The sequence below is a fragment of the Nicotiana sylvestris genome, chromosome 11, assembly GCF_000393655.2.
Source record: "Nicotiana sylvestris chromosome 11, ASM39365v2, whole genome shotgun sequence".
Taxonomy (NCBI): domain Eukaryota; kingdom Viridiplantae; phylum Streptophyta; class Magnoliopsida; order Solanales; family Solanaceae; genus Nicotiana; species Nicotiana sylvestris.
In genome coordinates this window covers 99,358,784-99,372,420 of record NC_091067.1, presented here as the reverse complement: position 1 = coordinate 99,372,420, position 13,637 = coordinate 99,358,784, and the positions used below count along the sequence as shown (strand labels likewise).

The 13,637-nt window shown below is 38.1% G+C and overlaps 1 protein-coding gene across 1 annotated transcript; it reads left to right on the top strand.

Annotated features, from left to right (window-relative positions):
- The first annotated feature begins 6,930 nt into the window (after positions 1-6,930).
- LOC138881391 (uncharacterized) lies at positions 6,931-10,685 on the top strand. Its single transcript, XM_070161613.1, has 4 exons — positions 6,931-7,115; positions 8,232-9,261; positions 9,447-9,687; positions 10,462-10,685. The coding sequence occupies exons 1-4, from the start codon at positions 6,931-6,933 to the stop codon at positions 10,683-10,685; spliced, it is 1,680 nt and encodes a 559-aa protein (XP_070017714.1).
- Positions 10,686-13,637: the final 2,952 nt, after the last annotated feature.

The following is a 13,637-nucleotide window of genomic DNA, read 5'->3' as shown; positions in this document are numbered from 1 at the left end:
TGGTTACTTCTTATGTAAAGGCTCCGCGTATGACCGAGAAGGGGTGTCTAGCATATTTGGTCTATGTTCGTGATTCGAGCGCGGAGGTTCCTTTCATGGATTCAGTATCAGTTGTGCGTGATTTCCACAGGTGTTTCCTGAAGATCTATCATGGATGCCACCCGACAGAGATATTGACTTCTGCATTGATTTGGCTCCGGGTACTCAGTCCATTTCCATTCCACCATACCGTATGGCCCGTCGCAGTTGAAAGAATTAAAGGAGCAGTTGCAAGATTTGCTTGATAAGGGATTCATTAGACCTCGCATCTCGCCCTAGGGTGCGCCTGTGTTGTTCGTAAAGAAAAATGGGTCCATGAGGATGTGTATAGATTATTGGTAGTTGAACAAAGTCACTAGAACAAGTATCCATTTTCGAGGATTGATGACTTATTTGATCAGCTTCAGGGTGCCAACGTGTTTTTGAAGATTGATTTGAGGTCTGACTACCATCAGTTGAAAATTAGGGCATCAAATATCCCTAAGACGGCTTTTCGGACTCGGTATGAGCATTATGAGTTCCTAGTGATGTCATTTGGGTTGAAAATGCCCCAGCAGTATTTATGGATTTGATGAACCGAGTATTCAAGCCCAATTTGGATTCTTTTGTGATCGTATTCATTGATGATATCTTGATCTACTCTCGCAGTCGATTAAAGCATGAGTAGCATATTCGGATTGTACTTTAGACTTTAAGAGATAGTCAGTTATATGCCAAGTTTTCAAAGTGTGAGTTTTAGTTAGACTCAGTCGCCTTTTTGGGACATGTTGTATTGACAAAGGGAATAAAAGTGGATCCTAAGAAGATTGAGGCAGTTCAGAACTGGCCTAGACCCACTTCAGCTATAGAGATCCGGAGTTTTCTGGGTTTGGCAGGTTATTATTGTTATGCCCCACAGTATTACGTCGATATTATGCCCTGCAGTATTATATTACAATGATGTTATGCCCCGTAGTATTATATTACGATGATGCTACGCCTTGCAGTGTTTTGTCGATGTACCCCGCAATATTATATTACAACGATGTTACACCCTGTAGTATTGTACGTTGAAATTGTTGTAAGATAATTGACCTAGGTTCAAGGACAAGATTATTTAGAGATTATAAATATTATGCTATTTCAAACAAGTGAAAAGTAAATTCGTGAAAGTGAATCAAAGAAAGTGAGTTTTCATCGAACATTGACAATTCGGGATAAAATACAGTCCAAGCTATAATACCCCGTATTTATGGACTAGTGATATACAAGGTACCACATGGCCATGATAGTAAGGTGTACAAAGTGTGTTAAAAGTGAGTAGTATTTTAAATAATTTGAAATAATTCCTAATTATATGAATAATTGGGTAATTATTGATTTTAGTGGGAGATTAACTAATTAATTAAGAGATTTAAGATTAATGATCCTCCCAACGTGGAAGCACATAAAGTCTTGATCAATTGACTCTTAATACATGTAAAAGGTGGCAAAATTGGAGGGATTTTGGGTGGCCAAGTCTTACAAAGTGAGGCTCACACCAAGACTTAAAATCTCTTTAATCCACAAAAATAAGACATCTCCATACATCATTAAAATAAGGAGCTATGGTGCTAAGTAATGGAGGAGGCTTCAACAAATACATACAAGAACATGTATGATAAGTAACGTGAGTTACTTCAACAAGAATTCATACGAGTCATCTTAGCATAATAGCAACGGGAATTTGCAATTCTAAGGGAGTACAGTGCAATATTTCTCAAGAATATCGTACGAATTTTTTCCTACTCCGATTTTATTGATTATATATTGTCGCAATTGACGTGTATTAGAGGAATTGTCAAGAAAACCGGCTCAGGTATGTTAAGGCTATCCCTTCTTTCCTTTTGGCATGATGCATACGATGCAAACGAAACAAGAAATGCACAACTTCCATAAATGAGTCTATTCATAGAAATGCTAGAAATGCTTATGTTCTTGATTCTCATATGTCTTATTATTCTATTATCTATTCATGGGTCTCAGAAAATACATAAGTTGATAAATTTTATTTCATGATATTAATCTGAGGCATAATGGTCTTATGATATTCCGAGAGATTTTATTGACGTACTTTCTCATGTATTGCATTCATTTATACATGTACATTGACCCATGACCAGATGTCGTTATATACGCGTGTATATATATATATATATATATATATATATATATATATATATATATATACACACACACACACACATACAGACACACACACCACCACCACCTGATCAGCTCGTAGACATTGATGATTTTGCCCACAATGGCCAAGATGATATGATGGGATGCCTTCAGAGGCTTGATAATGTTATGATCACATGTACCGATGCACGATATGACATTTATACGCATAACATGACATTATAAGTATTAAATAATTCATAGAGCTATTCAGACTTACATGTCGAGTCTTTTACTCCATGTTTCTCTCATGTCTATTGTCTATTATTTACTGATTTTCATTCCTTACATACTTAGTACATTATTTGTACTAACGTCCCTTTTGCCTGGGGATGCTGCGTTTCATGCTCGCAGGTCCCGATAGATAGGTTGAGAGTCCTCCAAGTAGGCTATCAGCTCAGCGGAAGGTATTGATGCACTCCATTTGCTTCGGAGTTGCTTATGTTGTCAGTGTGATTAGGACTTGTATTGATTGGTATGAAGGGGCCCTATCCCGACCTTTATGATATTTATGTACTCTTGGAGGCTTGTAGATAGATGTCATATATACGGATACTTGTATGACCTTGTCGGCCTATGTTTTGAGTCTACAAATGATCATGTTGGCCTTATAGGCCTGTATGTCGCGTAAGTAAGCTTCTATATAAGGTTGGGTCGTTCTATGTCAAGTATTCTCTAATGTTTATTCTACTTATCTCACAACAACCTCTCTTGCTCATTTACCTATGATAGTATGATACAAAAGAGACGTTATATAGGTACTCGGTTGAGTAAGGTACCAGGTGCCTATCGCATCCCAACAGTTTGAGTCGTGACAATTATCACCAGTTTGTGGAGGGGTTTTCATCCATAGAAGCCCCATTGACTAGATTGACCCAGAAGGGAGCTCCGTTCAGGTGGTCCGATGAGTGTGAGTTGAGCTTTCAGAAGCTCAAGACTACTTTGATTACGACGCCAGTGTTGTGTTGCCCACAGGTTCAGGATCCTACTTTAACAACTCGACTGGTCGTTTTGAGCATTTGTACATCACTTGGAAGTTTGAGGGCACGAGTATCTCCGCATGATGTATTATGACTTGTGTGAATAGTCAGTTTTGGTTTTCAGGCTATTCGAAATCGATTCGGAAGAATGAATTTCATTGCTGAAGCTTTAAGTTGGAAGAGTTGTCCAAGTTTTACTTTTGTGAATTTGACTCCGAAACAGAGTTTCGATGGTTCCGTTAGGTCCGGATGATGATTTTGGACTCGGACATATGCCCGAATTTGCAATTGGATATTTCTAGAAAGATTCAGAATTAATTAGCAAAAGTTGGAAATTTGATTCGAATTTTGGTTCAAGGAATTGGAATAGCTTCATAATGTCATTTGGGAGTTGTGTGCAAAATTTGAGTTCATTCCGAGTTGATTTGATATGTTTCGGCGCGGGTTTTTTGAAGTCGAAAGTTTATTAAGTTTGATTTGAGGTGCAATTCATCGTTTTGATGTTGTTATGCATGATTTGAGGCCTCGAGTAGGTCTGTATTATGTTATGGGACTTGTTGGTATCTTTGGACAGGGACCCAAGGGTCTTGGGTGAGTTTCAGATAGGTTTGGGTTGTGTTGCTCGTTTTTGATGTTTCGACGTTGTTTCTTCAAGCATAAATGGTACCACATTAAGAAAATGAGCTCCAATTTCCGTTTTATGAAGCATTAGATCTGTATCGTAATTTTGGAGCCATAACAAAAATAATCGTCTAATTTGGACATCGTATGAGGAGTTTATGGTCATTTTACTAAGAAATAGGTTGCCAATTTTTTTAAATTAATTATGAAATTCTCTCTGACTTCGTATTTAAAAATCTGCACTATTTCCAAATAATGAAACCAGCACATCTTCTTCATTATAAGGTCAAATGGAATGATTCAAAAGCCTAACATGACTGAAATTTCACAAGAAATCCATTGGGGGCATCAAAAGTGAGTTTTAGGATTGTTCGTCACATGAAATGAGGCAGAACAGTTGGGCAAAAATATTTAATATCAAGGGTTTGTTCATTTGGTCATACTTTGAGTTAGTGAGCTTGGATGTGCGCAATTTTTGAGGCTATTTTCACCATTTGAATTGGGATAATTGTTCTCTACTCGGTTTTGGTTATATTTCATGAATCTATCTTTGTTTTTTATAATTGGATTGTGAATTTTAAAGAGAAAATGGGGGGGGAGGGTTGTCCGAAGTTTCATGGAGTAAATTTTTGAGTTTTGAACATCGATTCAGAGTCGGATTTGGGGTAAAACTAGTATGGTTGGACTCGTAATTTAATGGATTCTCAGATTTTATGAGTTTTTTCGGGTTCCCAAGCGCGGGCCTAGGTTTGACGATTTGGTCAATTTTGAGATTTTGATTAAATAATCGTCCTTTATCGATTGGGAATGTTTTCTTTGGCATTATTTGATGTATTTGAATTGCTTTTGGCTAGTTTCGAGCCATTCAGAGGTCGGTACGTGTGTGATAGCATCTTTGGAGCATCGTTTGGCTTGCTCGGTATTGGATTTGGCTTGTTCGAGGTAAGTAACACTTCTAAACTTGGTGCTGAGGGTATGAACCCTGAATATACGTATTATATGTTTGGTGTTGAGATGACGCACATGCTAGTTGATAGGCGTGTAGGCGTGCATCGTGTGAATTATGACTCCGTTATTTCTGCCGTACTGTGTAGTTACCTGATCTTATCCGCAACCATGAAATCTCTACTTACTAGGGCTATTGAGCTATGATCCATGTTAGAAACCATGTCTAGGATACATGCTTATACTGTTGGGACCCACTGAGTTCATTTCTGCTGTTGAGTTATTTGCTTACATTGAAATTACATACTCAGTCATACACATTCATATGTATATCATATCTCAGTCTCTGTTACCATTTATTGATACATCACATTATTATTTTTGGGCTGATTTTTCATGACATTGTGAGCCCGAGAGACTGGAAACATTGATGACTAAGCGAGGCTGAAGGCCTAATTGTGAGGATATTGATGGGATCGGGCTTCACGCTACAACATATATTATTGATTTATGCCATGATTGGCTTATTATAACGCTTGGGCTGAAGGATATCCTCTAGAGTCTGTATACACCCCCAACGAGTGCAGGTACCTACTAAATGTGAGTGTCGAGTGATTGGGAGGATTGAGTGACTGTGAGGACTGAGTAACTATGAGGATTGAGTTATTGGGAGGACTGAGTAAATTGATACACCGATAGTATGTATATGGTTTTATCACTGCATTCTATTACAGTTGGCATACACACATTGACATGTAGGCATAGAGATGTATTTTTTCCATGCTATTTGATAATGAAACATCTTATCTGTTGTTGAAAAGTTTTGGGAAAAATCACAGTTTTACAAACCTACTAACATTTTTTTGATTTTGGTATAAGAGTTGGGTTTTCACTATATAATATACTTGGAAATCATGCCTATTTTTCCGGAACTATGAATGAGTTGAGCATCTTAAATATGAGTATGTTTCTTGTACCATTATTATTATTATTATTATTATTATTATTATTATTATTATTATTATTATTTTGTTATGAACTGTTGTTGGCTATTGGTGTTGGACTCTGACCTCTGTCCCAGCTCGTCACTACTTTCACCTAAGGTTAGGTTTGTTACGTATTGTGTACATGGGGTCGGTTGTACTCATACTACACTTCTACACCTTGTGTGTAGATTTGGATTGCTGACATTGTTGTGTATAACAGGAGCTAGCATTGAAGGCATACCTGTGTTCTGGTCATAGCTGCCTCTTGATCTTAGTAGATCTAGAATTTTAATCTATTCACGTATATTTATAGATGATGTACTTTATTTCATACCAACTTTGTAAATTTTAAATCTTAGAAGCTCATGATTTGTACTACAAGTCTTTGAAAAATGTATTAAGGTTAAGTTATTTTATCATTTATTTATCTCAATAAATCTTATTAAATTGGATAGTTGTTAATTAGCTTACCTGGTTGCGCTAGGTGCCATTATGACTAGTTGGATTTTGGGTCATGACACCTACACATTGTATTGTGTTGCATCTCATATTGGGTTCGGTGTAGTATTGATGCAGGATGGCAGGGTGATTGCATACACATCGCGGAAGTTGAAGGTTCATGAGAAGAATTACCCTTTTCATGACCTAGAGTTTTCAACCATTGTTCTTGCACTGACGATTTGGTGGCATTACCTCTATGACATGTCATGTGAGTGTTCACGTATTATCGGAGTCTACAATATTTGTTCAAGCAAAAGGATATCAACTTGAGGTAGAGAAGGTGGTTTGAGCTTTTGAAAGACTGTAATATCACCATTTTGTATCATCACGGGAAGGCCAATGTGGTGGCTGATTCCTTGAGTAGTAAGGCGGTGAGTATGGGTAGCCTTGCATATATTCCCATTGGGGAGAGGCCACTAGCGTCATATGTATAGGCTTTGGTCAATCGGTTCGTCAAGTTAGATGTTACGGAGCTCAGTTGTGTTTTATCTTACACGATTTCTCGGTCTTCCTTGTATGAGCGCATAGGAGAGCATTAGTATGACGACCCCTATTTGCTTGTCCTTAAGGACACGGTGTGGCACGGTGGTACCAAGCAGGTCACTATTTGAGATGATGGGGTTTTGCGGATGTAGGGTCAGATTTGTGTGCCCAATATGGATAGGCTTCATGAGTTGATTCTTGAGGAGGCCCAAAATTCTCGGTATTCATCCGGATGCCACCAAGATATATTAGAACTTGCGGCAACACTATTGGTGGAGCAGAATGAAAAAGGATATAGTTGCATATGTAGCTCGGTGTCTGAATTGTCAGCAAGTAAAGTACGAGCATCAAAGGCCTGGTAGTTTGCTTTAGAGGCTGGAGATTCCTTAGTGGAAGTCGGAGCGTATTACCATGAATTTTGTTGTTGGTCTCCCACGGACTCAGAAGAAGTTTGAGGCGGTATAGGTCATTATGGACAGGTTGACCAAGTCGACACATTTCATTCTAGTGTCAGTTACCTATTCGTCAGAGTGGTTAGCTGAGATCAACATCCGTGAGATCGTCTATCTTCACAGTGTGTCCATTTCCATCATTTATGATTGAGGTACACAGTTCACCTTAGACTTTTGGAGGGTCATACAGCGTAAGTTAGATACATGGGACGAGTTGAGTATAGCATTTCAACCCTAGACGGACGGGCAGTCCGAGCACACTATTAAGATATTGGAGTTTGCCTACAATAACAGTTACCAGTCAAGCATTTAGATGGCTCCCTATGAGGCATTATATGGGAGGCGATACCGTTCACTAGTTGGATGGTTCGAGTCGGGAGAGGCTCAAGTGTTGGGTACCGATTTGGTTCAGGATGCCTTGGAAAAATTCAATATGATTCAGTATCGACTTTGCACAGCTCAGTCTAGACAAAAGAGTTATGTCGATCATAGAGTTCGTGACGTTGCATTCATGTTTGGGGAGAGAGTTCTACTCTGAGTTTCATCCATGAAGGGTGTGATGAGGTTCAGAAAGAAGGGCAAGTTGAGCCCTAGGTATATCGGACCCTTTGAGATTCTTGAGAGAGTGGGTGAGGTGGCCTACAGGCTTGCATTGCCACCTACTTTATCAACAGTCCATGTGGTGTTCCATGTGTCCATGCTTCAGAATTATCACGGTGATACATGCTATGTGTTAAATTTTAGCTCAGTCCAGTTGGACAAGGATTTGACTTATGAGGAGGAGCCAGTGGCCATTCTAGCCCAGCAATTTTGAAAGTTGAGGTCTAAGAGTTATCCTTCAGTTCGAGTGCAGTGGAGAGGTTAGCTGGTTGAGGCAACCATGTGGGATTCCAAGTCGGACATGCGGAGTAGATACCCAAACCATTTCACCAATCTAGATACCTTTCTATGTCCATTCGAGGACGAACATTTATTTTAGAGGTGGAAAATGTGATGACCTGAAAGGTCACTTTGAGTTTTAGCCTTCATTTCTGTGTTCCAAGACCTCGAAAGAGTAAGCTTGGTTTTGTCGATGGTACTTGTGTGAAAAGCAGTTACAAAGGAGAATTGGAAGAGCAATGGAAAAAATGCAATGCAATTGTATTATCATGGATTGGAAGCATCGTATCAAGTGAATTGATGCCGAATATTGTGTATGTGTTAAATATGAAGAAAGTTTGGAGTGATTTTCAGGAGATATTTGACAAATCTAATGTCGCCAGAATTTATCATCTGTGGAGTGCAATTGCGACTCTAAGGCAATGTATGGATTCTGTCACCAGCTATTACACGAAAATGAAGGATTTATGGGATGAACTTGATGTATTAGCCCCTATTTCTTCTTGTGATTGTGAGGAATCTAGACCTTCTGTAGATCATTTGAAAAACATAAGGCTATTGAAATTTCTTATGGGATTAAATGAAAGTTTCAGCAATATACGCAGTTATGTGTTGGGAAAAAGGCCAGTTGTTACTGTTAATGAGGCTTATGCTATAGTTAGTCAAGAGGAGAGTCAGAGAACCTTAGGTGTCATAGATACCCACAGAGATCCACTCACAATGTTAGCATGTAAAGGTCAAGACTATAGACCTAGGAAGCCCGGGTTAATATGTGATTATTGTGGGTATAAAGGACATGAGAAGGAGAATTATTTTAAGATAATTGGATATCCACGTGATTTCAAAAGCAAAAGGAAGAATCAGACAGCTGGAGGGAAATCATATGCCAATAATGCAAATGCAAACACAACTACTGCAAAGGAAGAAAAGGCATTGCCAACAATGCAAACACCAGGACAATTCTTTACAAAAGAGCAGTACAAGCAATTGGTCAATTTGCTATCAAAACCTAATGCAGGGGAATGTTCTGTAAACATGACAGGTATAATTTCTCTATTGTCTATTGCAGATAATTGTGATTGGGTGATAGATTCAGGAGTAACTCATCATGTCACTTTCTGTAAGGATGTTCTAAAGGATATTAAAAGTGCTGATAGCCAAGGAATACAAGGAGTACAGATTCCTATAGGAAACAAATAAAAAATCACTCACACAAGAAATTTAACTATATTAGAAAATAAGACAATGAAGAATATGTTGTATGTGCCAGATTTTAAGTTCAGTCTGCTATATGTGTCTAAACTCACCAAAGATTTGTGGTGTTCTATCACTTTTTTCCTGATTTTTGTATATTTCAGGATCTTTACAGTGCCAGGGTGATGTGGATTGGTAAAGAGCACAATGAGTTATATCTACTAAAGGAGAACATAACACTAGCAGCAGCAGAATTTTTTGTGCATCAAGGAGTTAACAGTGAACTTTGGCATATGAGACTAGGACATGTATCAATAAAGGCAATGGAGAATATACCAGCTCTTAGGAATAAAGTTGATTCTCAAATTCAACAAAACTGTGAAGTTTATCCTTTGGCTAAGCAATGTAGGTTGAAGTTTCCTATTAGCCATAGTAAATCTACTAGTTGTTTTCAATTAGTCCATCTAGATGTATGGGGGGCTCACAAAGTTCCTACATATGATAGAAAGAATTATTTTGTCACCATTGTGGATGACTATAGTAGGTAGAATTGGATATGTTTGATTCAATCCAAATGTGAAGTAGCTATTGTAATAAGAAACTTTGCAATGATAAAAAATCAATTTGATGTCGGAATTAAGGTACCCATGACAGACAATGGTACTGAATTCTGTAACTCTCAATGTGATGAATTATTGGCTTCTCTTGGAATCTTACACCAAAGTAGTTGTCCATACATGCCACAACAAATGGAACTGTGGAAAGAAAATATAGACATATTTTGCAAGTTGTAAGGGCCCTGAAGTTTCAGAGTGCAGTACCAATTAGATTTTGGGGTGACCGCATTAAAACTGCTGTATATTTTATTAACAAGTTGCCTACTGAGACCTTGGAGAGGAAGTGTCCTTATGAGATATTGCACAACAAACCTGCCAAGCTACACCATTTAAGAGTTTTTGGTTGTTTGTGTTTTATAAGCAACCTACCAAGAGGAGATAAATTTACAGCTAGGCAAAGACATGTATTCTTATAGGATACTCAGAGACTCAAAAAGGGTACAGGTTATATGAGTTAGACTCCAGAAGAGTGATAGTGAGTAGAGATGTCACATTCAGAGAACATCTTTTTCCATTTAAGGAAGCAACAGATGCAAATGAAGATTTTTTCCTTGTGAGCCAGTGGGGATTAGTTCTGAAGAGACAACTCAACCTGACCATAGCAATGGCAATGCTGCTGCTAATCCTCCTGCTCTTGCTCCTGCTGAAATTCATGTTGCTGAACAAGCTGTATCAGAATCACCTACCTCACCATCGGCTACACTGAAACCACTAGTAGAAACTTCTGCATTACCTGTCTTGCAGGAACCAGATGCAAACCAAACAGAATCAGTAGTTTCCTCATAGGAAACACCAGCTGAAAATCCAATACATCAAGACCATCTTTTACTTGTAGTGTCTACTAGAAAGTATGGCAGACCTTCCAAACCTTCCATTTGGCTCAAAGATTATGTGACTACAGTCAAATCAACCAAGGATACATCTTACACTATCTCAAATTTCATCACTTATGATCATCTTTCTGAGAACTACAAATCCTTTCTGTGATCATTCTCAGAACTTACTAAACCTAAGTCATTCAAGGAAGCTTGTCTTGATAAAGCTTGGGTAGAAGCAATGGAAGCAGAAATTAAATCACTTGAAGACAATGCAACCTGGGAAGTGGTAGATCTTTCTCTAGGGAAGAAAGCTATAGGCTCAAAATGGGTGTTCAAAATTAAATATAAGGGAATGGGGGAAGTAGAAAGGTTCAAAGCAAGGTCGGTAGCAAAAGGGTACACACAACAAGAAGGATTGGATTATCATGCGACTTTCTCTCCTGTTGCAAAAATGGTCACTATCAGGACCATCATTAATATAGCAGCCTCTAAGGGATGGAACCTATTTCAAATGGATGACAACAATGTCTTCCTACAGGGTGATCTTTATGAAAAGATCTACATGTGCTTGCCTCAAGGGTTCAACAAGCAGGGGGAGCAGAAGGTGTGCATGCTACTGAAATCTTTGTATGGGTTAAAACAGGCATCAAAATAGTGGAATATTAAACTGACTGAAGCACTTTTAGCATCTGATTATACACAAAGTCCCTATGATCACTCATTGTTCACAAAGACAGTAGGCTCAGATATTGTCATTATCCTAGTCTATGTAGACGACTTGCTCATCACTGGAAGCAATTCTATTCTTGTAGAGACAGCCCAATAAACACTACATAGTTCATTCAAGGTAAAAGATCTAGGAAAACTTATGTATTTTCTTGGGATTGAAGTTTTGAGGTCAAACAAAGGGGTGCTTCTTACTCAAAGGAAATATGCACTCCAGTTAATATCAGATGTTGGACTTGCAGATGCTAAACCCATTAACACACCTATAGAGCTCAATTAAAAGTTAACAACCATTGATTATGACACACATGTTGGCATACTGGTGATGCAGAATTGCAGGACGCATGTAGCTACCAAAGACTCACTGGAAAACTTCTCTACCTAACAGTTACCAGGCCAAAATTGTGTTTTGCAGTCTAGGTACTGAGTCAATTTATACATCATCCCAAACAGTCCCATTAGGATGGAGATATGTGAGTGGTCAGATATGTTAAAGGTGCTCCAGGCGTTGGTATTCTTCTACATAACTCTCCCATAAACCATCTTTCTGTATATTGTGACTCTGATTGGGCAGGATGTCCAAATACGAGGAGATCAGTAACTGGTTACATTGTCGAACTTGGGGATTCACTGCTCTCGTGGAAGTCAAAGAAACAACCTACAGTTAGCAGGAGTTCAGCACAGGCAGAATATCGCAGTCTTGCAGCAGCAACTACAGAAATTACTTGGGGTTCTAGGATTGCTCAAGGAGTTACAAGTTGCCGTAGATGTTCCGGTCAATCTGTATTGTGATAGCAAGGCAACTTTACAAATAGCTGTCAATCCAATATTCCACGAGCGAACCAAATACATCGAGATCGATTGTTATTTTGTTCGTGAAAAGTTCAAGGCAGGATTGATCAGTCCTCAATACATCCCTACAAGCTTACAACTAGCTGATTTGATGACAAAAGGTCTTGGTTCTGCACAACATCAATTCCTTTTATCCACGTTTGGAGTGTTTGATCCTTTTCACCCTCCAACTTGAGGGGAGTATTGAATACATAGCTGTATTCATATAGTTACAGAAGTGTATGTGTGTGTATTGTGTAATTAAAGGTTAGTCGGTTAAGTGGTTAATAGGTACAGCTGTCAACCACTGACCAACAATATAAACGACCCCCTCCCTCTATACTAAATTAAAAGAACAGTTGATTTCTTCTTCTTCCTCCTTTCTCTCTCAACTTCACCTTCTCTCATTTTATATGCTATTCACGGTAGAAGAACCGATAGATTTTATCACTCACTTAAGAACTGTTTAATTCCCACAAGTTTTATTTTCTCTATATAGGGTGTATGTTGATCCCTGGATGGAGAAAAGCCATGCTCAAACCTTACAGAGAGTATTCAGGATGCGACAACCAAGTTCAGTTGCTTTATACTGTGGCGTTTCCAATTGAACAGCCACATCACATGAGTAAGAACTTGAATTATTCTCTAGTAGTTTCAACTTAGTTGTCACTTGAGTATCGAGGCAAATTTATGATGGTAACAGATAAGTTACTGCTGATCCAAATCAGGGAAGATATTACACAATATGTCCACGTCTTCACTCATGTACGCCTCAAGAGTTGACATGTCATATCATTAAGCTGTAAGTAAGGAATAAGAGCTTTTCAGAAACTTCCTCTACACATAAAGTTTCATGACTTCAGTGCTTTGTAAAATCATGTACCACTTACCACTGCATTGAATGGCTATTTGGATTTCAATATGTTTAAATCAATTATTCCTCCTCTACAAAGGCAATCCACATTTCTTCTGCAAGCTAACTTTTTCAAAGCATTTTTAGCTATACACCGGAAAGCTGCATATATATATATATATATATATATATATATAGCTATTTGAATAATATTATCTTATTTTTACATTTCTATTATTACATGTCAATTATCTTATCCCTTTATTTTTGTTGCTGTTGTTATCGTTCTTATCTTCATTGCTCTCAACATGACCTTTTCTTTACGTAACAATATTTATTTACATGACACATTATCATTTTCTCTCTCTCTTATTATCTTATTCTTATATTTTATCACTCCATGTTGTTTTCCTTGGTTTAGTTATCTTATTGCTTCATTATTTTGCTGTTGTTATCTTCATTACTCTCAATATGGCTTTTCACAACTGTTTTTTCAAACCTGCTGAGAAA